The sequence below is a fragment of the Schistocerca gregaria genome, chromosome 3 (assembly GCF_023897955.1).
Source record: "Schistocerca gregaria isolate iqSchGreg1 chromosome 3, iqSchGreg1.2, whole genome shotgun sequence".
Taxonomy (NCBI): domain Eukaryota; kingdom Metazoa; phylum Arthropoda; class Insecta; order Orthoptera; family Acrididae; genus Schistocerca; species Schistocerca gregaria.
In genome coordinates, this window is record NC_064922.1 from 373616177 (window position 1) to 373641696 (window position 25520).

At 38.8% G+C, this 25520-nt stretch overlaps 1 protein-coding gene across 1 annotated transcript in view; it reads left to right on the forward strand.

Annotated features, from left to right (window-relative positions):
* LOC126354026 (COP9 signalosome complex subunit 3) overlaps window positions 1–25520 on the forward strand; it is a 102616-nt gene that overhangs the window by 53788 nt on the left and 23308 nt on the right. The window contains exons 3-7 of the mRNA XM_050003358.1: window positions 1899–2116; window positions 13187–13381; window positions 13542–13693; window positions 15629–15788; window positions 15882–15995. Coding sequence (XP_049859315.1) covers window positions 1899–2116; window positions 13187–13381; window positions 13542–13693; window positions 15629–15788; window positions 15882–15995 — 839 coding nt within the window. The remainder of the gene's footprint in view (window positions 1–1898; window positions 2117–13186; window positions 13382–13541; window positions 13694–15628; window positions 15789–15881; window positions 15996–25520) is intronic.

Here is a 25520-nt window from a genome sequence, read left to right on the forward strand (position 1 = left end):
TTTTTCAGTGATGAAAATTGTTTCAGTTGTGAAATTCAGACAGGCATAAAGTACAGTCACAGCATTATACAAGGTGTACCGGTATGAAATGAGCATTTTTTTTGTGAAAATGAAACACTAATTTTGAATTGAAAAGTAAAAACATTCTATTTTAAGTACTGACCAACATTTGTGGACACCACACCAATAGAAATGTTCGTCTTTTGAAGAAAACCAATCAGACACCCAATTTTCGACTTCTTTGTAGGAATCGAAGTGTTCTTCAGCCAATGCGTGTCCCATTGATGAAAACAAATGGTAGTCGGAAGGGGCCAAGTCTGGTGAATATGGCGGGTGGGGTAGCAGCTCCCAGCCAAGTGTTTTGATTGTATCGTGAACCAGTTTTGCTCTGTGTGCAGGTGCATTGTTGTGTAAAAAAAATTACTTTGCCATGTCTTCTGGGCCATTCTGCTCTTTTTTCGATCAATGCATAGTTCAAATTGATCATTTGTTGCCTGTAGTGATTAGTATTCACAGTTTGACCGGGTTTTAGAAGCTCATGATACACCACACCTTTCTGATCCCACCAAACACAGAGCATTGTCTTCTTGCCGAATCGATATGGTTTTGCAGTCGATGTTGATGGTTGTCCCAGATTAACCCATGATTTTTCCGATTTAGGATTCTTAAAATAAATCCATTTTTCATCACCAATAACAGTTCGATGCAAAATTGATTCTCTTTCATGTCTTTGTCACAAAATTTGACAAATGGTTTTTTTAGTTTTCATCTGTCTTTCATTCAATTCATGTGGCACCCATTTTCCACACTTTTGGATATTTACCATAGCTTTCAAATGGTCAGAAATTGTTTGTTGTGCAAAATTTAGCATTGTTGCCATTTGCTTATGACTCAAAGTATCATCTTCATCCAATATTGCTTGCAATTCGGCGTCTTTGAACTTTTTTGGTGGTCTTCCATATTCTTCATTTCTTACATCAAAATCATTATTTCTGAACCGTTGAAAGCATCTTTTGTATGTTGCTTCTGATGGAGCATGATCACCATATGCCTCAACAAGCATTCGATGAGACTCTGCAGCACTTTTTTTCAAATGAAAACCATAAGTTAATGCTTTCCTCAAATCATCACTTTCTGGTACAAAATTTGACATTGTTAACACGATGAAAACATATGATGATGTTTGTTCCATGACTTGATGTATACTAAATATCTTTGACAGATGTCATACCAACCAAACAAAAACAAAATTAAGGCTCGTTCACAACAAACGTTTCCTATTTGTATCTTAACGCTCATTTCATACCGGTACACCTGGTAGATCAGTGATCATGATGAAAGGCAGGCAGAAAGCAGTGTATTGAAGAGGAAATGATTTTTCCTTGTTTTATTCCATTGTAATTTATCTGGTTATAATGTGCATTGAGCATCAACAGAAAAACAAGTTAAGTAGTGTTTCGTTAGCAGGCAGGAAAAAAATTTTGTCACATCATTCATAACATTGAACATAAGAGAAGATTTACTTTACACAAGAGTTAGGGTACCCTGACACTGATATTGCTGGTCCTAGAGATTGAACCATGCATGTGTCACTGTATGTTTGTTTTCTTGCATGTAGCAAATCTCACATTTTACAAAACCTGATGGGCACACCTAGACCTAATACTTTTCTCTTTTTTTCCAATACCCAAATTAGTTTTACTAAAATATCATTTTGGAACCTTAAATGAGACTAAGAAAAATGCACTGAAAATTGATTGTTTCTTGTATATACCTTTCATGCTCTAATGAATATGTTAGTTGATCTGTAACTGCAAACATATTTTATTGAGGGGGAATTATTCATTGTGCTGCAGTAATGTCAACATAGTGAAACATACAGTTTATGTATCTTGCAGATGCTGAGCTGTGTCATCAGATCACACATAGTCTTGCAGAACGAAAAATGGCTCTTCGTGGTATAGATCTGATGAGGCGTGCTATAAGAAAAATACAATTGTTCGATTCACAGCTGACTTCAGTACATGCTGATCTTTGTCAGTTGTGTCTTCTTGCCAAGTGTTTTAAACCAGCACTAGAGTTCCTTAACACAGATATCACCAACATTAGTCGTGAGGTAAGTCATATAACTAAAACCACCTTCTGTGTAATTTTAACCACACTGATTAATTTGTTCTATATTGCATTTGGCTAATTATTCATTTGTAACATTGTGAAATCATTATATTATTTCCTTTGAAAAACAGATACCACTCAAGATGCGAGTCAGCAAAAGTAAGAAATGAATTACCAAAAGTATAATACCCCGAGACAGACACATAGGGAGATGTGAAACTGGGAAGCAATTTAAATAGAATTCGTACAGTTAAATAAAAAATAATGTGTTAATTAATAACAGTTATAAAACAAGATTATAAAACTACATGTTGTTAAAAGATCCAAGAAACAGCACAAAAGGACAGAGGTGATGCATCTGTGTCACAAAAATATCCATCAGAAGTGAAATGTCCAGTATTAAAAACTGCAGTGGCCTGAACCTAAGGCATCTATCACTAATGCCCCAGGTTGATGAAATGTTCTCGGGTTATTAGCTGAGTGGTGGTGTCATCTTGTTGCAGTGTTTTGATGAGTTTCCTACTTGCATTTTCAGGCAAAATATCAGGTTAATGTCTTATCTGATCCTTTATAGCTGCTGTACTGCAGATTCCTCTACCAAGGTCCCAACAGTTGGGCCAATCATGTGCCTCCAGGAGTTATGTCACAGCTAGTGGTGCCCTGTCCCCTCCTCATAGGCTGGATGGGGTGTCCAGGTGATGAGTCCTGGTGCTGCCTGTCTATTCCGCCTGCTGTTGCCACCGCTTTCACATAAGTATGTTCCTGACATACAGGATGTACATAAGGTCCGAGAACATTTCAATTATTAATTACACAAGAACTAAACATTGTACAGATCACACACATTTTGCTGTTTGAAGAGAAACTGCAAGTTTTTTTTTTACAAACATTCAATATGCAAACCATGAGTAACCTGGCAGACGTCAGTATGGTAATCGAATTCTTGCCATACCCATTCCAGCAGGGCATTGTCAACTGTGGCAGTTGCTTCCCATATTCTCTCCCAGAGCTCTGTTACATCACATGATAGAGGCGGTACATACAACAGATCATTAATGTGTCCCCACAGAAAAGAGTCACATGGAGTGAGATCTGGTGATCAGGGAGGCCATTTCATGAAACAGCTGTCCCCTTCTGTAGCACGGCTGATCCATTGATGCGCCAGCTCCGTGTTCAGGTACCCACCAACTTCACAATGAAAATGTCACAGGACTTTCCATTCTGTCATTGGAGCCATTTCAAGTCCACAGGTTGCATGACACACCGATTTCTTTGGTCTCCTTATGAATGTCTCTCGTACACACTCCACATTCACTTCACTCACACCGGGACATCCGCTTCTCTTTGCCGAGCACAAGCAACCCCTAGTAACGAATTTGTTGTGCCAGTGGTAAATGGCCTTACTTGTTGGTGGCTTCTTACTGTACTTGGTTCTAAACATCCATTGAACAGCTGTAGCATACTTGTTTTTGTCGAACGCCATCACACAGAAAGCTCACTCCGCACCTGAACTCACCATGTTTGTAAGTAGCACTGACTATTGTCAAATTACCAAACTACGCTGTAGTGGTATATATGAAAAAAAACTTTCAGGGTTTCTCTTCAAAGTGACATATGTATGATATCTGTACAATGTTTGGCTCTTGTGCAATAAATAATTGAAAGTGTTCCCGGACTTTATGTACACCCTGTATTTTTGCTAACATCACATCCAAAGCAGAGTTTAGTTGGAAACTGTTGTCCCTGTAGGTAAGCTTGAAATATACTCTTTAAATTCCACATCCTCTTTGATGACTGAATCTCAGAACCCACTGGCATGGTTCAGCACCTCTGTCTGTTCAATAACAAACATATGTCTTTCACTGATGCTTTGCTCTGCCACTACAGACTAGTTGGTTTGGTTGAGGTGAATGTTCTTCACACATCTGAACAGCTCTATGAGATGCATCACTGCTGCTTCAGACTAATGTATTGCATCCCACACTTGCAACCAGTCCTATAGATACTGGATGCTCAAGCCCTAGTTGGTGTTTGACTGACCCAAGCATGTTTGTAATTTTAACCACTGAGTAGAAAATGGTTTCTATTTAGTGCTCCTCCATTATTCTGGCTATCTTTGCAGAGGACAGCCCTGCATGTGGGAGGAATGCCTGGCATTTGGTTTCTTTTTCTGATTTGGTTTCTTTCTTCTTCTTCTTCTTCTTCTTCTTCTTCCTTTGCTGGAGAACACATCTTATTTGTGTCTCGAAGTAGCCTTTCTTGTGAGAGGTTTCCTGCTGATGTTTTAACAACTCGGTACTCTCTCTCTTTTTTCTCTCACATCCTGTGTATACGAAGTGGTGAGCACAGATTTGCATTGTGCATTCCTGTAGAAGGAATTTGCCATCAGAATTCTCCTTTATCAGAATGTCTGTGAGCGGTAGGCATCCATTTTCTTCAGTTTCCGTGGGGGTACGTAACATTGTCATGTATGCTGTTAAGCTATCACAGGAATTCTTCCAGATTTCTTTCATCATGGGGCCAAACCACGAATGTGTCATCCACATATCTGTAGAAAACCTTTGATTTTAGGAATGTGGTTTTGAGAGCTGTTTCCTTGAAGTGTTCTATATGCAGGTTAGTGATGTGGGTGCTAGAGAGAATCCCCTGGTGACTCCATCTGCCTGTTTATAGAACCTTCCACCACATTGGAAGAGGGTGGTGGGGGTATCAGTGAGTTATGTGGAAACAGTTTCACCATGTTGCTGTCAGTGTGACGCTAGTGATACCATGAAATCTTCGCGTATTACCTGTATGAAGAGAGATGTGATGTTTAAACTGACTAGATCACTCTTTTCCAGGTATACCGTTTGAAGCACTTCTGCAGCCTCTGTTGAGTTTTTGATATGGTATGGACTGTGACCCATTAGAGGTTTTAGCAACTGTGCCAAATGTTGATGAATTTATATTTTTCACTATCAGATGTAGTGAAACTCCTCCATCTTCTCTTTGTGTATTCCTGGAAGGTGATAAAGCTGTGGTGGTTCCGTTGCTCTAGCATACAGCATCCTGGCTACATCCATGTCAAGTCTTGAGTTATTTACGATTGTGATGGTCTTCCTTTACGCAGCTGGTTAGGACCCTTCTTCACTTACATGTATGCCGAATCCTGTAGTAGTATTTCAGTCTTCAGCCAATAGTCATCTGATTGTAACATTGCATTACCCTTGTCAGTTGCTAGGATGACAGTGCCATTGTCTTCATGGAGGACTTGTATATCCCTATATTCTGCAACCAAGATGTTACCCTTCAGCATTGTGCCTTTCTTAGGGACTCTGCAAGTATCCATCTCGCCTCTTTTTCGATATCAGAGGGAACCCCATGGATGGTTTGTTTGATGCTGCAGATTATATCAATATTAGATAGTGTTCTTGATACTTGTGCAAAATTCAAACTTTTGTGAGAGCACAGAAGCTGTTACCTTATCCAATTCCTTTCCAGTCAATCTGGTGGTAGTCCTTGAATCACAGTGTCGAAGTCCTCTGGAAACTAGTGAAACATGAGCATTGTTTTACAGTAGCTTTCTGCTTTCAGACAGAGTGTATATGCCCCAGGAACAACCAAGAAATCCCGGAAAAACCTGGAAATTTTTTCATATGGCAGAAAACCAGGAAAAACCTGGGAATTTTTCATTGTTTTAGTTTTCAGTTAAATTTTTATAGCTTTGACTCGTAAGAACTGATACTCTAACAAAGAATATTACTGTTTCTTGTTACTGCAGAATAATACTGCAGCAATAAAACATAAATGAGAGAAAAATATAAAACTTAAATTGCAAAGGAAATGTGCCATTTACGACAACAAAACACACTGCACACAAAAGTGTCTGCCAACAATAAAATGTGTAAAAGGCTTGAAGATGAAGGCTATGTTCTTAACAACAAACTACTTCAAATGAGTGTGGTGTTACAACTATTTACATTAGGATTGTGTGAGTAGTTACCAGCGGGCTCATGTGCAAGCACAGTTCATTCGCGTATGATCAGTACTTTCTCCCACTTCTGGCTGTTAGATGTATCAGCAGTAGTAACAAGCAGGCAGATGCTAGGCGGAAAAATTTTTCTGGTGCGCCCAAGCTACCAGATTCATGCATGTGTAGAGTAGTCTGCGCTGTTGTGAGGAGCTATGCGACATGTGTTGCTATGCGACACATGTTTATGTTCAATTACTTTGCTGTTTTCTCTTCATTTACAACTCTCATGTCAAATGAAAACAAAATGGATTTCTGTGGCTGGAAGCTATCAAGTGAAATAAAATACATTCACATGATTACCGAAGGCTAAAATATGTTATTAGTTTCAGTTGTGTGATTTTTATTTTATTTCCACATTTTTGGCATTCAAGCATTAATCACTTTGCAGAACAATGAAGTCATTTTTGTCAGTTTGCTGAAGAAATTTGGCTTTCATTAATCTTTTCCACTGGGGCAGTGAATTTATTTGAAATGAAGTATTTCACTCCACACTAGTGGCTAGTTTCAACTGTTCACAGTTCATGTTTTAATCTTCTGGAACATATAGCATTATGCCATAATAAAAAACCAAACATAAGATAATACAGTACTATTACTCATAGAAAATTTACATGCCAAAAACCACACTGGAAAGCTTAATATTAAGTTGGGGTCTAATTCATTACGAATCTGGGTGTATGGATGTGCTCTTTAAGACAAATTATGCATCCTAGTAGGGTTTACGAATCTCCGATGCTTCTGGAATATCCTCTGATGTCCTACTTCCTTTATGACATAATGTAAGATGTCTTAAACATACAAACATACGGGCTTCCAACATTGTCATAGCTGCGCACATGCAGAACAGCTATTTTCTGGTGCTCTCTGGCACCTGGCGAAACAAACCTATTTCTAATCTCTAACAAGTCACAGGAAAATATTGTGTGTGTGTGTGTGTGTGTGTGTGTGTGTGTGTGTGTGTGTGTGTGTGTGTGTGTGTGTGTAACACCATTAAGTTTTCCTATGTGTGTGTTCATGCGACATGACAGTGATGTTGCTACTGGCTTATTAAATCGTGTGTCCTATGTTCTGAATATCCCCCGTCGTCGGCTGGAGAGATCACTTGGTGAGAGCCAAGCCATTATGTGACTGGCTTGCAAAAGCTCGATTTCAATGCTTCGGAAACTAATGTGCTGTGTTTGGTGGAATTTGAGTTTATACTTCCGTAATACGAAAATGTGTAATATACTGTAATACAAAATTGTGCTGCGTACATGCTGCTGCACATCAGAGATCTTTCCATGTGATGATTTCTTTTTTCAGGGTTTCGTTTTCTAAACAGCCGGGAGGTCTACACTGGCGTGTAAAACATTAACCACTCAAAGGGTTAGTAAGTGTTACAGTTCCGATAGAAAGTATACTGTCATTTAACACGGACAAAATGTGTTTTCACTAGGGAAAAAGCGTATTTTTCACCGGGAAATCTGGGAATTCCCTCCTCCCCACCTTGTCTGCGTATATATCCTTTCAGAGTTCACTGGTTGTGAAGATGGACACAAGTGGCAAGTGAGCTCTGAGTTCATTCAGTTTTGTCCAGTTCTAGCCTGATGCCATTGGTATGCTCTTACACTAGGCCCAACCTATCACACTTTAGAATGCATATTTTCCTCATTTTGTTGGTGGGATGTTGCAGGTAAACAAACTGTGACATCTTTTCCTTATCCCAACACCACTGTAAGAAAGCCAGTCTGATTAGTAGATTCACCTCAATTCATAGCTTCTTGAGCATCTTGAAGCTGCACTGGATCGCCTCTGTGTAGAGGTGTTCTATACTGAAATTCAGGCATTGACAGTGATTTTTGTTTATGAAATCTTCTTGTGTTATCAACAAAATCATGATGTTGTTTTTTCATAATGCTTCAATGAGTTTCTAGTTTGTCTTCAGGTGAGGTGTTGGGTTCATGTCCAGTTTGTATCTTTGTAGATGCTGTACCGTAGACACCTTTACTGAAGTTCCAATGAATGTGCCAGTTTCATGCTTTTTGAAGAGCTGTCATGGCTGGTGGTGGGAAAGGGGTCTAATGGGATGGAAGGGGGAGGGGGAGGAGGAGGGTCCAGGAACTGAGTCCTGGTGCTGCATTTGTCTGTTCCGCTTGCTGCCGCTTTCTCATCAGAGAGTTCCTGACATATTTTTGCTAACACCACATTCCCTGCAGAGCTTACTTAGAAACAGTTCTTCCTGTGAACAAGACTGTCATGTACTCTTATTTCCTCTGTCTCTTTGGTGACCCTACATGTCAGTTACACTCTCTGCAGATTCTTGGGACTTGGTTGACAGAACGACATAGTCACATACAGAATCGATGCAGTTGAAAATATCTGCATGCCAGAAATCAAAATTTGATTGATTGCACAAGAAGCCTAGATGTGAAGCATGCAGCTGTACAGTAATTAATCTCACTAACAGACATCTGCAGTAGGATACAGTGAAGATCCTTGTTAAAGGTATAGGTATTCGTTCCTTCTATGCCCTATACGAAATTGAAATAATATAGAATTGTGAAGGTGGTTCGGTGAACTCTCTGCCAGGCACTTAAATGTGGTTTGCAGAGTATCCAGGTACATGTAGATGTAAATGAAAAAATGCTATCAATAGAAGATTACCTTAGCTCCATGGAGCATATTGCGGTTTTGCTCTCATCAAGAGCAGAAGAAGTAGTTCACAGTGAGATCTGTAGGGTACTTACCAAGGCACCAGTACTAAGATCCAACATCTCCAGCGAAGAACAAGAATCATAGAGAAATCTGCAGAGGACAAGGAAACTGTAATTCTGCCAACAGACAAGGGCATTGTTATGGTCCTAGTGCCACATGTGGACTACAACAACAAAAAATTCGATCTTTTGAGTGATGTTGCATACAGAGATAAGATTCAGTCCCACAAATAAAATAGAAATGAAGATGTTGACTCTTCTCAGATTTGTCAGTCTCACCTCATAACACCATTAATAGCACAAGCAGCAGTCCCAACACGACTATATGGCTCTCCTGAAGTTCACTAAGACCAGTAGTTATTGGTGCATTTACATATCAGCCGGAAAAATACTTGAAAAACATTCTCAGTGAATATGTGAGGAATTGCGAACACTACATTCATGTACATTATTAAAATGGAAGGGAACGCAGATGAAGATGAGATGAGAGATATGATACTGCATGAAGAATTTGACAGAGCACTGAAAGACTAAGTTGAAACAAGGCCCCAAAGTAGACATTATTCCATTAGAACTACTGGATAGACTTGGGAGAGCCAGCCCTGACAAAACTCTTACCATGTTGTTGTTGTGGTCTTCATTCCTGAGACTGGTTTGATGCAGCTCTCCATGCTACTCTATCTTGTGCAAGTTTCTTCATCTCCCAGTACCTACTGCAACCTACATCCTTCTGAATCTGCTTAGTGTAGTCATGTCTTGGTCTCCCTCTACGATTTTTACCCTCCACGCTGCCCTCCAGTACTAAATTGGTGATCCCTTGATGCCTCAGAACATGTCCTACCAACCGATCCCTTCTTCTGGTCAAGTTGTGCCACAAACTCCTCTTCTCCCCAATCCCATTCAATACTTACTCATTAGTTATGTGATCTACCCATCTAATCTTCAGCATTCTTCTGTAGCACCACATTTTGAAAGCTTCTATTCTCTTCTTGTCCAAACTATTAATCGTCCAGTTTCACTTCCATACATGGCTACACTTCATACAAATACTTTCAGAAATGACTTCCTGACACTTAAATCTATACTCGATGTTAACAAATTTCTCTTCTTCGCAAACGCTATCCTTACCATTGCCAGTCTACATTTTATATCGTCTCTACTTCGACCATCATCAGTTATTTTGCTCCCAAATAGCAAAACTCCTTTACTACTTTAAGTATTTCATTTCCTAATCTAATTCCCTCAGCATCACCCGACTTAATTCGACTACATTCCATTATCCTTGTTTTGCTTTTGTTGATGTTCATCTTATATCCTCCTTTCAAGACACTATCCATTCCATTCAACTGCTCTTCCAAGTCCTTTGCTGTCTCTGACAGAATTATGATGTCATCGGCGAACCTCAACATTTTTATTTCTTCTCCGTGGATTTTAATACCTACTCCGAATTTTTCTTTTGTTTCCTTTACTGCTTGCTCAATATACAGATTGAATAACATCGGGGATAGGCTACAACCCTGTCTCACTCCCTTCAAAACCACTGCTTCCTTTTCATACCCCTCGACTCTTATAACTGCCATCTGCTTTCTGTACAAATTGTAAATAGCCTTTCGCTCCCTGTATTTTACCCCTGCTTCCTGCTGCCATCTGCTTTCTGTACAAATTGTAAATAGCCTTTCGCTCCCTGTATTTTACCCCTGCTTCCTTCAGAATTTGAAAGAGAGTATTCCAATCAACATTGTCAAAAGCTTTCTCTAAGTCTACAAATGCTAGAAATGTAGGTTTGCCCTTCCTTAATCTAGCTTCTAAGATAATTAGTAGGGACAGTATTGCGTCACGTGTTCCAACATTTCTACGGAATCCAAACTGATCTTCCCCGAGGTCGGCTTCTACTAGTTTTTGCATTCGTCTGTAAAGAATTCGCATTAGTATTTTGCAGCTGTGACTTATTAAACTGAAATTCTGTAATTTTCACAACTGTCAACACCTGCTTTCTTTGGGATTGGAATTAATATATTCATCTTGAAGTCTGAGGGTATTTCGCCTGTCTCATACATCTTGCTCACCAGATGGTAGAGTTTTGTCAGTAGTTGCAACGTAATGTTGTCTAGTGCGGGGGCCTTGTTTCGACTCAGGTCTTTCAGTGCTTTGTCAAACTCATCACGCAGTATCATATCTCCCATTTCATCTTCATCTACATCCTTTTCCATTTCCATAATATTGTCCTCAAGTACATCGCCCTTGTATAGGCCCTCTATATACTCCTTCCACCTTTCTGCTTTCCCCTCTTTGCTTAGAACTGGGTTTCCATCGGAGCTCTTGATATTCGTACAAGTGGCTCTTTTTTTCTCCAAAGGTCTCTTTAATTTTCCTGTAGGCAGTATCTATCTTACCCCTCGTGAGATAAGCCTCTACATCCTTACATTTGTCCTCTAGCCATTTTGCACTTCCTATCGATCTCATTTTTGAGACGTCTGTATTCCTTTTTGCCTGCATTTTTATATTTTCTCCTTTCATCAATTAAATTCAATATTTCTTCTGTTACCCAAGGATTTCTACTAGCCCTCGTCTCTTTACCTACTTGATCCTCTGCTGCCTTCACTACTTCATCCCTCAGAGCTACCCTTTCATCTTCTACTGTATTTCTTTTCCCCATTCCTGTCAATTGCACCCTTATGCTCTCCCTGAAACTCTGTACAACCTCTGGTTCTTGTAGTTTATCCAGGTTCCATCTCTTACCATCTGTTGAGCAAAATGTATGAGACAGGCAAAATACCCTCAGACTTCAAGAATAATATATTAATTCCAATCCCAAAGAAAGCAAGTGTTGACAGGTGTGAAAATTACTGAACTATCAGTTTAATAAGTCATGGCTTTAAAATACTAAAGCATATTCTTTGCAGACAAATGGGAAAACCGGTAGCAGCCAACCTTGGGGAAGATCAGTTTGGATTCCATAGAAATGTTGGAACACGTGAGGCAATACTGACCTTACGACTTATCTTAGAAGATAGATTAAATAAGGCAAACCTACGTTTCTAGCATTTCTGGACTTAAAGAAAGCTTTTGACAATGTTGATTGGAATTCTCTCTTTCAAATTCTGGAGGTGGCATGGGTAAAATACAGGAAGCGAAGGGCTATTTACAGTTTGTACAGAAACCATATGGCAGTTATAAGAGTCAAGGGACATGAAAGGGAAGCAGTGGTTGGGAAGGAAGTGAGACAGGTTTGTAGCCTATCTCTGATGTTATTCAATGTGTATATTGAGCAAGCAGCCAAGGAAGCAAAAGAAAAATTTCGAGTAGGAATTAAAATCCATGGAGAAGGAATAAAAACGTTGAGGTTTTCCGGCAACATTTTAATTCTGTCAGAGACAGCAAAGGACATGGAAGAGCAGTTGAACAGAATGGACAGCATCTAGAAAGGAGGATATAAGATGAACATTTATAAAAGCAGAATGAGAATACTGGAAAGTAGTCGAATTAAATCAGGTGATGCTGAGGGAATTAGATTAAGAAATGAGACACTTAAAGATGGAGATGAGTTCTGCTGTTTGGGGAGCAAAAAACTGATGATTGTTGAAGTAGAGAGGATATAAAATGTAGACTGGCAATGGCAACGAAAGTGTTTCTGAGGAAGAGAAATTTGTTAACATCGAGTATAGATTTAAGTGTCAGGAAGTATTTTCCTAAAGTATTTCTTTGGAGTGTAGCCATGTATGGAAGTGAAACTGGACGATTAATAGTTTGGACAAGAAGAGAATAGAGGCTTTTGAAATGTGCTGCTACAGAAGAATGCTGAAGATTAGATGGGTAGATCACATAACTAATGAGGAGATACTGAATAAAATTGGGGACAAGAGGAATTTGTGGCACAACTTGACTAGTAGAAGGGATCGGTTGGTAGGACACATTCTGAGACATCAAGGGATCATGAATTTAGTATCGGAGGGAAGTGCAGAGGGTGAAAATCATAGAGGGAGATCAAGAGATGAATACACTAAGCAGATTCAGAATGATGTAGTTACCCAGAGAAAAGGAAGTTTGCTCAGGATAGAGTAGCATTGAGAGTCGCATCAAAGCAGTCTCTGCACTGAAGATGACAACAACAACAACAACAACAACAACAACAACAACATGCTCATGTCAAACTTATATGGCATTACCTCATTCAGTCTATCTCATTAAGAAGTAGTAGGGTAATGGATAATCTAGAGAACTTAGGTATTTTTATGTATGGTTTTCCTAGAAATATAATTTTAGAATAATGAAATACTCATAGAACTTATTATTTTACAGTGGATGTCAGATTTTGGTTTGTGAATCTGTGTTCTGCCATTACTGTGTGACTGTTTTCTATTTTCAGGGTGGACAGTTTGATGCTAAGTACTTCCTTCTGTATTATTACTATGGTGGAATGATCTATGCAGCACTTAAAAACTATGATAGGGCTCTATATTTCTTTGAAGTAGCCATTACCACCCCAGCTATGGCAGTGTCACATGTAATGTTGGAGGCTTACAAGAAATATATCCTTGTATCACTTATACTACATGGCAAGGTAAGTATATTCATTGCAGATATATATTGAAACCAGGACATAGTTGGTCGAATTTGCTAAGCTGCAAATAAAAGTATTTCAGTTTTCAACCAAGATTTATAATTATGATGCAGGTAAATCTGTACATGCATGTTGTACCTTGCACTCTAAAACTTTCCAGGTCCAGAATATACCAAAGTATACATCACAAGTTGTGGGAAGATTCATAAAGCCTCTGAGCCAAGCTTACCATGACTTAGCATCGTCTTACAGCACCAACAACTCGGATGATCTGAAAGCAACAATCAGTAAATATCAGGAGACGTTTGCCAGGTGAAAATTTTACATTTTCATAAATTTGATAAGATGTAAATAGTGGAGAGTGGAATATTGTAAAAGAAAGAAAGAAAGGAAGAAAGGAAGAAAGAAGAAGAAGATGAAGAGGGTGCATTCAGCTTTTCTGCATTGTGCGGGTGGTAACACTCCTGGAATATTGTAAAAGAAAGAAAGAAAGAAAGAAGAAGAAGAAGAAGAAAAAGAATAAGAATAAGAAGAAGATGAAGAGGGTGCATTCAGCTTTTCTGCATTGTGTGGGTGGTACCACTCCTTGCAGCATGCCCTTGATTCTTGTACCCCCTGGACCTCATCGTTCACTAATTTCTGTTGTTCATCTACCTGTGTGCCCCCTCCTGCTTCCACTGTGGCATCTTGCCTCCTGTCCCCCCCCCCCCCCCCCCCTCCTCCCACCCCATCTACCACTGTATATGCATAGTCCTTACCCCTTCTGTGGATCCGTTCTCCTCCCCCTCCCCTCCCTCCAGCACATCTTCATGTTGCTGCACCTGGCAGCCCACCACATCCCTGCATATGCCCAAAGGCAGCACTATTGCAGCTTCCTCCACCCCAATGGAGATCACTACTCACTTCAGTTGGGCCTCACTGACTGGAAACAACAGTTTCCATGTGTGTGTATGAATGAATGTATGTGTGTTTCTAAATTTGGAGGAGAACTGTATCTGATAGCTAGCCTACTTTTGATGTGCCTGTCTGCCAGTCAACACCTCCTGTTTGTGACGAGTAGTAATCTGTCCCAATTCATATTACAGCTTTAAGAAAATTTAAAATAAATAATGAATCTTAACTGCTCAGCTGAATTTTCCTTAATGTTCAAATTATGTACTTTCTTTATTATTTTTTAATTTTTTGAAAGTTAAGTCTTGTTATGAAAATAACATCCAATTTTTGTGCTGCCATGGAATTATTATTGTTTTTGACATTGTTAAGTAATTTTTTACAACATGGAAATAAGATGGATGGAAGTCATAAGTGGGAGAGAAGTATAGAGTGAAATGAGGAGGAGTAAGAAGAGGGAACTTTACAAACTAAGAGCAAAACCCAATCCTGAGAGGGTTCTGTGTGCCTACTGTAACTTAGCATTCTTAGTGGCAGCTGATGGGAGCAAAGGAAATGGTAGAAGTCATATGACTTGGACAGAGATTGACTTGTTTCTGGCCACTACCGTCACTGTCAAACAATATTCTGTGTGGTAGCATTATATTGTAATAGTTATTGTTGAATGCTGTTTCATTTCACTGATATGTAAGATGCAGCAATAAATATAGTTACGGAAATGTCATTTTTGAACACATTAATGTATACGGCAATTTCAGTTCTACTTACGCAAAACATTTGATTGCTTGTTACCTCAGTATGTCAGTTTTGTTTTTATAGAACCACAAAACACAGATGTATACTACCTGCACTAAGAGAGAAGTAAGGCAAGTATTCTTCTCTCCTCTCCACTCAGTTCCATTGAGTAGTGTGTGGAGAGTGCAACACGTTTTTGTCACTCTCAACACTTTCTGCTAGAAATGCCAAGTTACAATGCACATTTTAGTAATGTTGTGTAGTTAAGAAAGAGAAATTACTGATAAATTACAAATAGATTAGAGCAGAATGGAAACAAAGAGAGGAAAGGCTGATAAAGGATGTGTCAAAGACCCACTGATGTTTCATGATGACTGCTAGTCATAGTGGTGTGACATATTTCATCTTTTCCCGCAAGTGTCACTGAGGTGCACATGCATTTAACAACCAAACATTGCATTTATTCTGATTTAATATGTTTTTGCACTGCCTGATATATGCATATGTTCCACATCCGTTGCATGAGCAACATATAATATTAGCTTTTGTTTTATTTATTAGTTAACATATAATTTTCTTTCTATCATTAAATTTAATTGAATTGTATTTTGCTCTTCACAGAGACAGCAATGCTGGTCTTGTAAAGCAGGTTTTAGCATCTCTGTACAAGAAGAATATTCAAAGGCTGACCAAAACCTTTTTAACATTGTCTTTGTCAGATGTAGCTAGTCGTGTTCAGCTCAAAGGTCCAGCAGAAGCAGAAAAATACATACTGAACATGGTAAAGCTTTTAACATGAGAATGAATCTGAGAAAAAAATTGATGATTGATTAAATATTATGTGATTTACCCAATTCTTTGATTTCTCTTAAAGATAGAAGATGGTGATATATTTGCTACAATAAACCAGAAAGATGGCATGGTTATTTTTCATGATGACCCTGAGAAATACAATAGTCCCACTATGCTGCGTCGCCTGGAAGAAGAGGTATGTTACAACCAAAACTGTTTTCAGATGCTTGGAAATGAGTTAACATAAATAAAATATAATTTTTCTATTGATTATATGCTATTTCAGTACTTCATTCATGTGGATTAATTCCACTTTTCATGAAAGTAAATATACTATTTATTGTGTTTTTATAATTAAGAATAGACAGGAAAAGTGCACCATTCCTTAATGATTCATTAACTGGTTGTTATAATAGTTCGGATTGTGTAAATGTAGATGTATATGCTTTACTTACTCATATTGGAGATGGTTATGGTCCAATGGAATTGTGTAAAATGTAAAGGAATCATAATCTTTTGGGATTTTTCATTTGTATGGATGAAAGAAAGACAAAAAAAGTTGCAGAACAAACAATAGTCTGACACTAGTATTGACGACTCACAAAAGACTGTTGATTGGGAATGGTTAAAGAAGAATGATTGAAACAGAAACTGAGGGAGGAATTTGAAAGGTGAGCTTCAAAATTGGCTAGTTTGGTGCTATTTATTATATATTTTATATAGAAAGTGGACTGAACATTAAAATACTAAGCTTTCAAGAGGAAGCAGGATAATACCCATGCTGAAACTAAGGAGCAAGCTGTTTCAATGGCATCTTATTGGCTAGTAACACAACTACAGTGCCTCCGCAAGATAATGGAGCAGATGATTCAATACAGGTTAGAGTAGTGGTTTGAATATTGTGACCTTTTCCTTAGTAATGTCTTTTTTTGCAAGAAAAGATGATGATCTCGTTCATCTAATCAGTGACATATAAACCTCCTTCCATAGAAAGACCTACCTTTTAACAATATTTCTCTGTCCAAGCAGTGCATACGATAATGCTTCACTACCAGTGCTAGCTATAAAAAAAATAGACATGTAACATGCTAAGTGCCTGTAATTTTCTCACTCTCTTTGACTACTTCTTGTCATAGAATAATGTGCAATATGACCAAGAACTAAGAGTATGAGATCGTCCCAAAGTTAGATTTTAATGGCCCTCCTGTACTTATACTAATGGCCTACATAACATATTGCCATAGAAGGTAAAAGTTCTGCAATATGTAAACTATTGTACTTGCATTTACTACTATCCAGTGGAAACTTACAGCAACAGTCTAACAACATCAAGGAGTTGTCTTGAGGAAATATTGTGAAATTTACCTTATGTGATCCACCAGGAAAGCATGGAGAATCACAGATGCATATATTTGCATGAAGAGTATTTCTCTAGAAGGCAACCAGATACTTTTCTAGGCCCAAAACAACTCTTATTGAAGTAACTATACATCTCAATGGCTATTCCCCATGGATTTAATTGTCCTATATATATAACTCCCCATGAAACAAAAATTAACCTGGAAACTGCACATAAAACACATTGCTCACAAGTATGAGGCAACTAACCAGAGCTAGGATGGGATGTGGATAGGGAATGCTTGCACAACTTTTATGCTTCATTAATTACAGTATTGATTGTTAAGAATCTGCTACAGATAGCTACTTTGCCAACCCTAACAAATGTCAGTATAAAGTGATGAGTGTGTTGAAGTAGTGTTGGTTGAAGCTCATTTAGTCTCCGACTCACCAATGATAACAGTATGACTGTGTTCATTTTCTTTTGAAATGTTGTTGTTGTTGTTGTTGTTGTTGTGGTCTTCAGTCCTGAGACTGGTTTGATGCAGCTCTCCACACTAATCTATCCTGTGCAAGCTCCTTCATCTCCAGTACCTACTGCAACCTACATCCTTCTGAATCTGCTTAGTGTATTCATCTCTTGATCTCCCTCTGCGATTTTTACCCTCCACACTGCCCTCCAATGCTAAATTTGTGATCCCTTGAGGCCTCAGGACATGTCCTACCAACCGATCCTTTCTTCTAGACAAGTTGTGCCACAAACTTCTCTTCTCCCCAATCCTATTAATACCTCCTCGTTAGTTACGTGATCCACCCACCTAATCTTCAACATTCTTCTGTAGCACCACATTTCATAAGCTTCTATTCTCTTCTTGTCCAAACTATTCATTGTCCATGTTTCACTTCCATACATGGCTACACTCCATACAAATACTTTCAGAAACGACTTTCTCACACTTAAATCTATACTCAATGTTAACAAACTTTCTCTTCTTCAGAAACGCTTTCCTTGCCACTGCCAGTCTACATTTTATATCCTCTCTACTTTGACCATCATCAGTTATTTTGCTCCCCAAATAGCAAAACTCCTTTACTACTTTAAGTGTGTCATTTCCTAATCTAATTCCCTCAGCATCACCTGATTTAATTCGACTACTTTCCATTATCTTCATTTTGCTTTTATAGATGTTCATCTTATATCCTCCTTTCAAGATACTGTCCATTCTGTTCAACTGCTCTTCCATGTCCTTTGCTGTCTCTGACAGAATTAAAATGTTGCCGGAAAACCTCAACGTTTTTATTCCTTCTCAATGGATTTTAATTCCTACTCGAAATTTTTCTTTTGCTTCCTTGGCTGCTTGCTCAGTATACACATTGAATAACATCAGAGATAGGCTACAAACCTGTCTCACTTCCTTCCCAACCACTGCTTCCCTCTCATGTCCCTCGACTCTTATAACTGCCATCTGCTTTCTGTACAAATTGTAAATAGCCTTTCACTCCCTGTATTTTACCCCTGCCACCTTTAGAATTTGAAAGGGAGTATTCCAGTCAGCATTGTCAAAGGCTTTCTCTAAGTGTACAAATGCTATAAATGTAGGTTTCCCATTCTTTAATCTTTCTTCTAAGATAAGTGTTCCAACATTTCTACGGAATCCAAACTGATCTTCCCCAAGGTCGGCTTCTACCAGTTTTTCCATTGGTCTGTAAATAATTCGTGTTATTATTTTGCAGCTGTGACTTATTAAACTGATAGTTCGGTAATTTTCACATCTGTCAACACCTGTCTTTTTTGGGATTGGAATTATTATATTATTCTTGAAGTCTGAGGGTATTTCGCCTGTCTCATAGATCATGCTCACCAGATGGTAGAGTTTTGTCAGGACTGTCTCTCCCAAGGCCGTCAGTAGTTCTAATGGAATGTTGTCTACTCTGGGGGCCTTGTTTTGACTCGGGTCTTTCAGTGCTCTGTCAAACTCTTAACGTAGTATCGTATCTCCCATTTCATCTTCATCTACATCCTCTTCCATTTCCATAATATTGTCCTCAAGTGCATCACCCTTGTATAGACCCTCTATATACTCCTTCCACCTTTCTGCTTTCCCCTCTTTGCTTAGAACTGGGTTTCCATCGTAGCTCTTGATATTCGTACAAGTGGCTCTTTTTTTCTCCAAACGTCTCTTTAATTTTCCTGTAGGCAGTATCTATATTACCCCTCGTGAGATAAGCCTCTACATTCTTACATTTGTCCTCTAGCCATCCCTGCTTAGCCATTTTGCACTTCCTGTCAATCTCATTTTTGAGACGTCTGTATTCCTTTTTGCCTGCATTTTTATATTTTCTCCTTTCATCAATTAAATTCAATATTTCTTCTGTTACCCAAGGATTTCTACTAGCCCTCGTCTCTTTACCTACTTGATCCTCTTCTGCCTTCACTACTTCATCCCTCAGAGCTACCCTTTCATCTTCTACTGTATTTCTTTCCCCCATCCCTGTCAATTGCTCCCTTAAGCTGTCCCTGAAACTCTGTACAACCTCTGGTTTAGTCAGTTTATCCAGGTCCCATCTCCTTAAATTCGCACCTCTTTGCAATTTCTTCAGTTTTAATCTACAGTTCATAACCAATACATTGTGGTCAGAGTCCACATCTGCCCCTGGAAATGTCCTACAATTTAAAACCTGGTTTCTAAATCTCTGTCTTACCATTATATAATCTATCTGAAACCTGTCAGTATCTCCAGGATTCTACCATGTATACAACCTTCTTTTTATGATTCTTAAACCAAGTGTTAGCTATGATTAAGCTATGCTCTGTGCAGAATTCTACCAGACAGCTTCCTCTTTCATTTCTTAGGCCCAATCCATATTCACCTACTATGTTTCCATCTCTCCCTTTTCCTACTGTCGAATTCCAGTCACCCATGACTATTAAATTTTCGTCTCCCTTCACTACCTGAATAATTTCTTTTATCTCATCATACGTTTCTTCAATTTCTTTGTCATCTGCAGAGCTCGTTGGCATATAAACTTGTACTACTGTGGTAGGCATGGGCTTCGTGTCTATCTTGGCCACTATAATATGTTCACTATGCTGTTTGTAGTAGCTTACACTCACTCCTATTTTTTTATTCATTATTAAACCTAATCCTGCATTACCCCTATTTGACTTTGTATTTATAACCCTATATTCACCTGACCAGAAGTCTTGTTCCTCCTGCCACCGAACTTCACTAATTCCCACTATATCTAACCTTAACCTATCCATTTCCCTTTTTAAATTTTCTAATCTACCTGCCCGATTAAGGGATCTGACATTCGACGCTCCGATGCGTAGAATGCCATTTTTTTCCCCCCCTGATAAAGATGTCCTCTTGAGTAGTCCCCGCCCGGAGATCCGAATGGGGGACTATTTTACCTCCAGAGTATTTTACCCAAGAGGACGCCATCATCATTTAACCATGCATTAAAGCTGCATGCCCTCGGGAAAAATTGTGGAAGTAGTTTCCCCTTGCTTTCAGCTGTTCGCAGTACCAGCACAGCAAGGCCGTTTTGGTTAGTGTTACAAGGCCAGCTCAGTCAATCATCCAGACTGTTGCCCCTGCAACTACTGAAAAGGCTGCTGCCCCTCTTCAGGAACCACACATTTGTCTGGCCTCTCAACAGATACCACTCCGTTGTGGTTGCACCTATGGTACGGCTATCTGTATCGTTGAGGCACGCAAGCCTTCCCACCAACGGCAAGGTCCGTGGTTCATGGGGGGAGGTTTGAAATGATATCAAATGAAAAATCCAAGCAAACTGATCCAGTTGCTCATGTGACTATAAAATGCTTAACTGGGCATTTGTCAGTCGCTATGACTCTTCCACCATAGTAGAAGTGCACTTAGATACTCAGAGGCTATACAGGAAGATTATGAGGCTATCGTGACTTTTAACACACTGTAGTCAATCAAATTATTCCTAGCCAAAGTAACAACTGGCATTCTTTTCATGACTGGTACCCAATTACATGAAAAATTTTGGAGAAGTTTTAAAGAGAGCATCACAAATAAATCCATTAGCACACTGATGGCTCATAAATTAATGACTCCATTGGAAATATGCTCTTCATTCGAAGTTTGCTGAAGATTGTTTTATACAAATTACGAACAGAGAAAAGTATCACAATTGCAGTACTCATGACCACACTACAATTTGGGTCATGTAGAAAGTCAGCAAAATTTTCAGTCGTTCTGCGCATCCACCTCCATTAACTGTTAGCAGTTAGTAAAATTAGTTCTCTTTCCGAACAGCTATCCACAAGTTACAATCAGACTGCAACAACCACGTCCCTCGTGCTGTGCTATCATCATACTTCACAACAGTGAAGTTTCATTCACAGTGTGACTAAATTATTCATTCAGATGTAGAGGTTACTTTTTTGTAGCAATATAGCTGTGCATGTGTATCTGTAAATGTTTTAGTGCAATTTCCAAATAAATATGTCAGGTGGTGGCAATAAAGGTGAAGTGCCTCATAAGCAGGCAAGGAGGTTTATTTACCACATTTATAACTTCTTCAAATGTGTTTATATAAGTGAGACTCATATCTTTGGCATTTTGAAGATATGAGAACAAACTGCAGAAGCATGCATTGACAAGAGAACCGTACAGAGAATAATAAACAAAAGTGTAAGAGCCATAGAAACCTCAGGAAAACTTAATACTGTGTCGTCTGGAAAGCATTGAAATCACAAGAAACCTTTAACACAAATGGATGGTTTGGACAACAATATTTTAAAGCACTTCGTGTTTGAAATGGATATAGGTAGTGAATTACCCAACATCACAGAAACGTGTTACAATTATGCATGAGACCGAGTGAGGTGGTGCAGTGGTAAGGCACTGGACTCGCATTCGGGAGGACGACAGTTCAATCCTGCACCCGGCCATCCTGATTTAGGTTTTCCATGATTTCCCTAAATCACTGCAGGCAAATCCCGGGATGGTTCCTCTGAAAGGGCACGGCCGACTTCTTTCCCCATCCTCCCGTACACCGATGAGACCGATGACCACGCTGTCTGGTCTCCTTCCCCAAACAACCAACCAACCAACCAATTATGCATGAGAAAACTGACTTCAAAGGTAGCACCTTGTCATTGCATAGAATTCTAAAAGAATTAAAAAGCGAATTTTTAAATGCAAGAAGTTATGTAGGTGCAGCACATACCATATCCCTTATAAACATACATGATGCAAGAGGAGGAGGTAGTTCAACAGTACATTACCTTGATGAAACATGGGTGAATCAGAATCATTCCGTGAATAGCTGCTGGAAATGAATGAGTGTACTATTGGTTTCAAGGCTCCCATAGGAAAAGATTCTAAGGTCATTATTCCATGTGTTGGCAGTTCTTCTGGTTTTGTTCCTGAGACTAAACTTGTATTTAGATGCAAGAAAAAACAGCAATGACTACCATTCAAAAATGAATATGCCAGTTATAATTCAAGTGTTACATAGAAAATACCAAGTACAAACACTACGAATGCAGATATTGTGCTCCAGTTTAAAAATTAAAAATATTCTGCACAATGTAAGCCAGACTCATGCTAGACTCCTGTCACTCATTAGTTTACATGAGAAATGCGAAATAATGTACAAGTTTGACTTTCTTGCAGTTGCATGTGGTCTAACAGTTGTGCGTTTACCAACATATAACTGTCAGTATAATTCAGCAGAATTACTTTTGGCACGGGTTAAGGGATATGTACTGGGAAAAAAAAAACCAAAGCATTGAAGATAACAGACACTGAAACCCTTGTGCATGAAGGAATAGGCAGCATCAAGCTTCAACGTAGGCACACTGTGTGTGACGCACTGAAAAGCTTCTGTGATATGGAGGTAAAGATGGGTATGAGACTTAAACCTATCATCCTAAATTTACTATCAGATGTCTCGGACATGGGCTCAGATAGCAATGACAATTATTAATGATATAGACTTTGGAACAAAGTAAAGTACTAATATTTCTTGGTTTCAAAGGCCTGTGGTTTAAACAAGATGTTTGTCAACATTTCAATTGCATACATAGTATATGAGAACTTCGTAGCATTTATTGATTAGAAATTTGTATCTTATGAAGCATGCAGGATATAATGTTCAACGTATTGCCCAGAGAGAAGTTAAGCTTTTCCCACCATGTTGTATGCTCTTAATTACTCATGAGAATGCCGCCGGATAAATTCGTTAAAAACTTCAATATTTCGAATGTAAACCTGTGTCAGTTTCAAGCCACAAATTCTAATTATTTGGAGAAGATTGGTAATTTTTGCTTGTTCAATGGATCATAAATGCCGTCTCTCACTGTAATATCAAATGAGTTATTTTACACTCATAACACCCATTGACAGCGAAAAATATGACAATATACTGACAATTGTTATGATGATCTTTTGCATCGGTCTTTACTACTTGTAATTCATCTTTATGAAGAGTGATTTACATTTAACTGTAGTCAAACACATCCACATACATGCACTATACACATTTTTAAGAAAATATGTGAAGTAGAAGCATTTGACACGTTGGTTTAAGTTTGAAGTTGATTCTGTTGTGTATTACATTTTTACATATAATACAGTCCATAATGCAATAAATGACAACAGTAGCAATCAGTTTCAATGATCTTCTTGCTAGACAATCTTCATTTTGAGAAAGATTGTTCTTGACTTCTTTACAAAGCTGTATCAGCTGTTGTCGCCCTCTGACGTCATGCGGACTGTTGCTGTGGAGCATTGAACACAATGGTAAGAGGTGAAGTAAGATTTCTCACATGTAGGTGATTGATTGAAATTGGTTTTCAAATCTATTATTCCTCTCAGAGATTTGAGTGTATAATACAGTGTATCATAGGCAGATGAAACTGATTGTTTTCTGCAGCAACACAGTTCAGCAATGCAGACGTCGTTTGCCCAATCTGTGGCGCCGTGCCTGAGCTGACCTCATCCCCTCCACATTTCCCTGTTGCTCCACTTCTAGGCACAGAGGCACCGCAGGTTATAGAAGCACTATCTGTCTACTCACAGATGACATTGACTTCTTATGTTATTCTCAGTGAGTGAAATTCTGCACTAAAAGCTGTGAAAAACTTAAGTATGAGTAAGACAGATGACACTGTTGCATAAAAAATCATTGAAGTGCTGGTATCAATGCAAGAAGAAGACAAATCTTTACTTAGGTGAGCTCACATAGTTATATTAGGTGTTACTAACAATACTGCAGTTGTTGACTGACTAGTTAAAGAAGCTACTGTAGCATGGGTGTAACTTTAGCTGAAATCTGAAGTGTAGATTAAATATTTGTACTATTTAGAGCTATGACTGGGGATTGTGTGCCCAATGATAAACACATTTTTACCTCACACAGGTTGATGACAGGCAAAATTGATTGTCAAGTGACACTAGTGCTAAGCGAGTAAAATGTCAGTTGACTTTGAGTTAGGAGTCATTAAGTCCAGGCATAGGCATGAGCTACACCTCGTGTTGTACCAGCTGAGTGAGTCCCCACAGATATGGGTTGACCCTCAGCAAAACTGTACTGATTAATGACAAATGATATTTCCTGACAAATGTTTTATAACAGTTTACAGAGTGCCATATATTTTTGCGTTCACGCCAACTGCACCAGTCACAAACTGGATTGCAGTGAGGATTGTGTGTGTTCACCATTGTTATAACATGTGATGTAATACCAAGAGTTCTGACCCATGTTGAGATAAACAGTAACTAGAAGTGTCAGATGAAGGTAGTGTTTGCCTCAAAATTGTATAATTAATATATTAGTCAAACAATGTAAAATATCTTGGTGTTAGTTGTTGCAAAAACCATTTATCTTTCTGTTGAGCATTGTTGAGCAGCCGCGTCCTGATTAGAAAAAACTCCCAAAGCAGCTAAATCCAATCAACACCAAAATTAAAGTTAAGCTGCTACTTTGGTTAGTAGCAAATGACGTCTTACTAATTGGGAGTGTGTCATTTGTCAATGAGGATTGGAGCAAGCAAGACGTAAAGGCAAGAGCTCTGCATAATGAATGCAAAGGTTCCTCAGTCCACAAAACTCATGCACATAGGTGCCTGGCTTCATTAATAGTGGACTTTAATTTTACTGTGGACTTTTCTGAACACTTCTGGACAGCTTACACGTCATAGCAGCTCTCAAGTAAAATAAAGACGCAGACCGTATCTGATCACTGATCTCTTCAAACACAGAGTGTCTCTCCTAAGAGTTGTTGGGTGCGCTTTCTCTGATGTTTTGGCAGATATTTGCAATTTTGTTTCCACAATGTGCAGGTGTAGTTGGCCCAAACAAATGCTACTCATCATGTTTCATGTGACACCCAGTCTCAA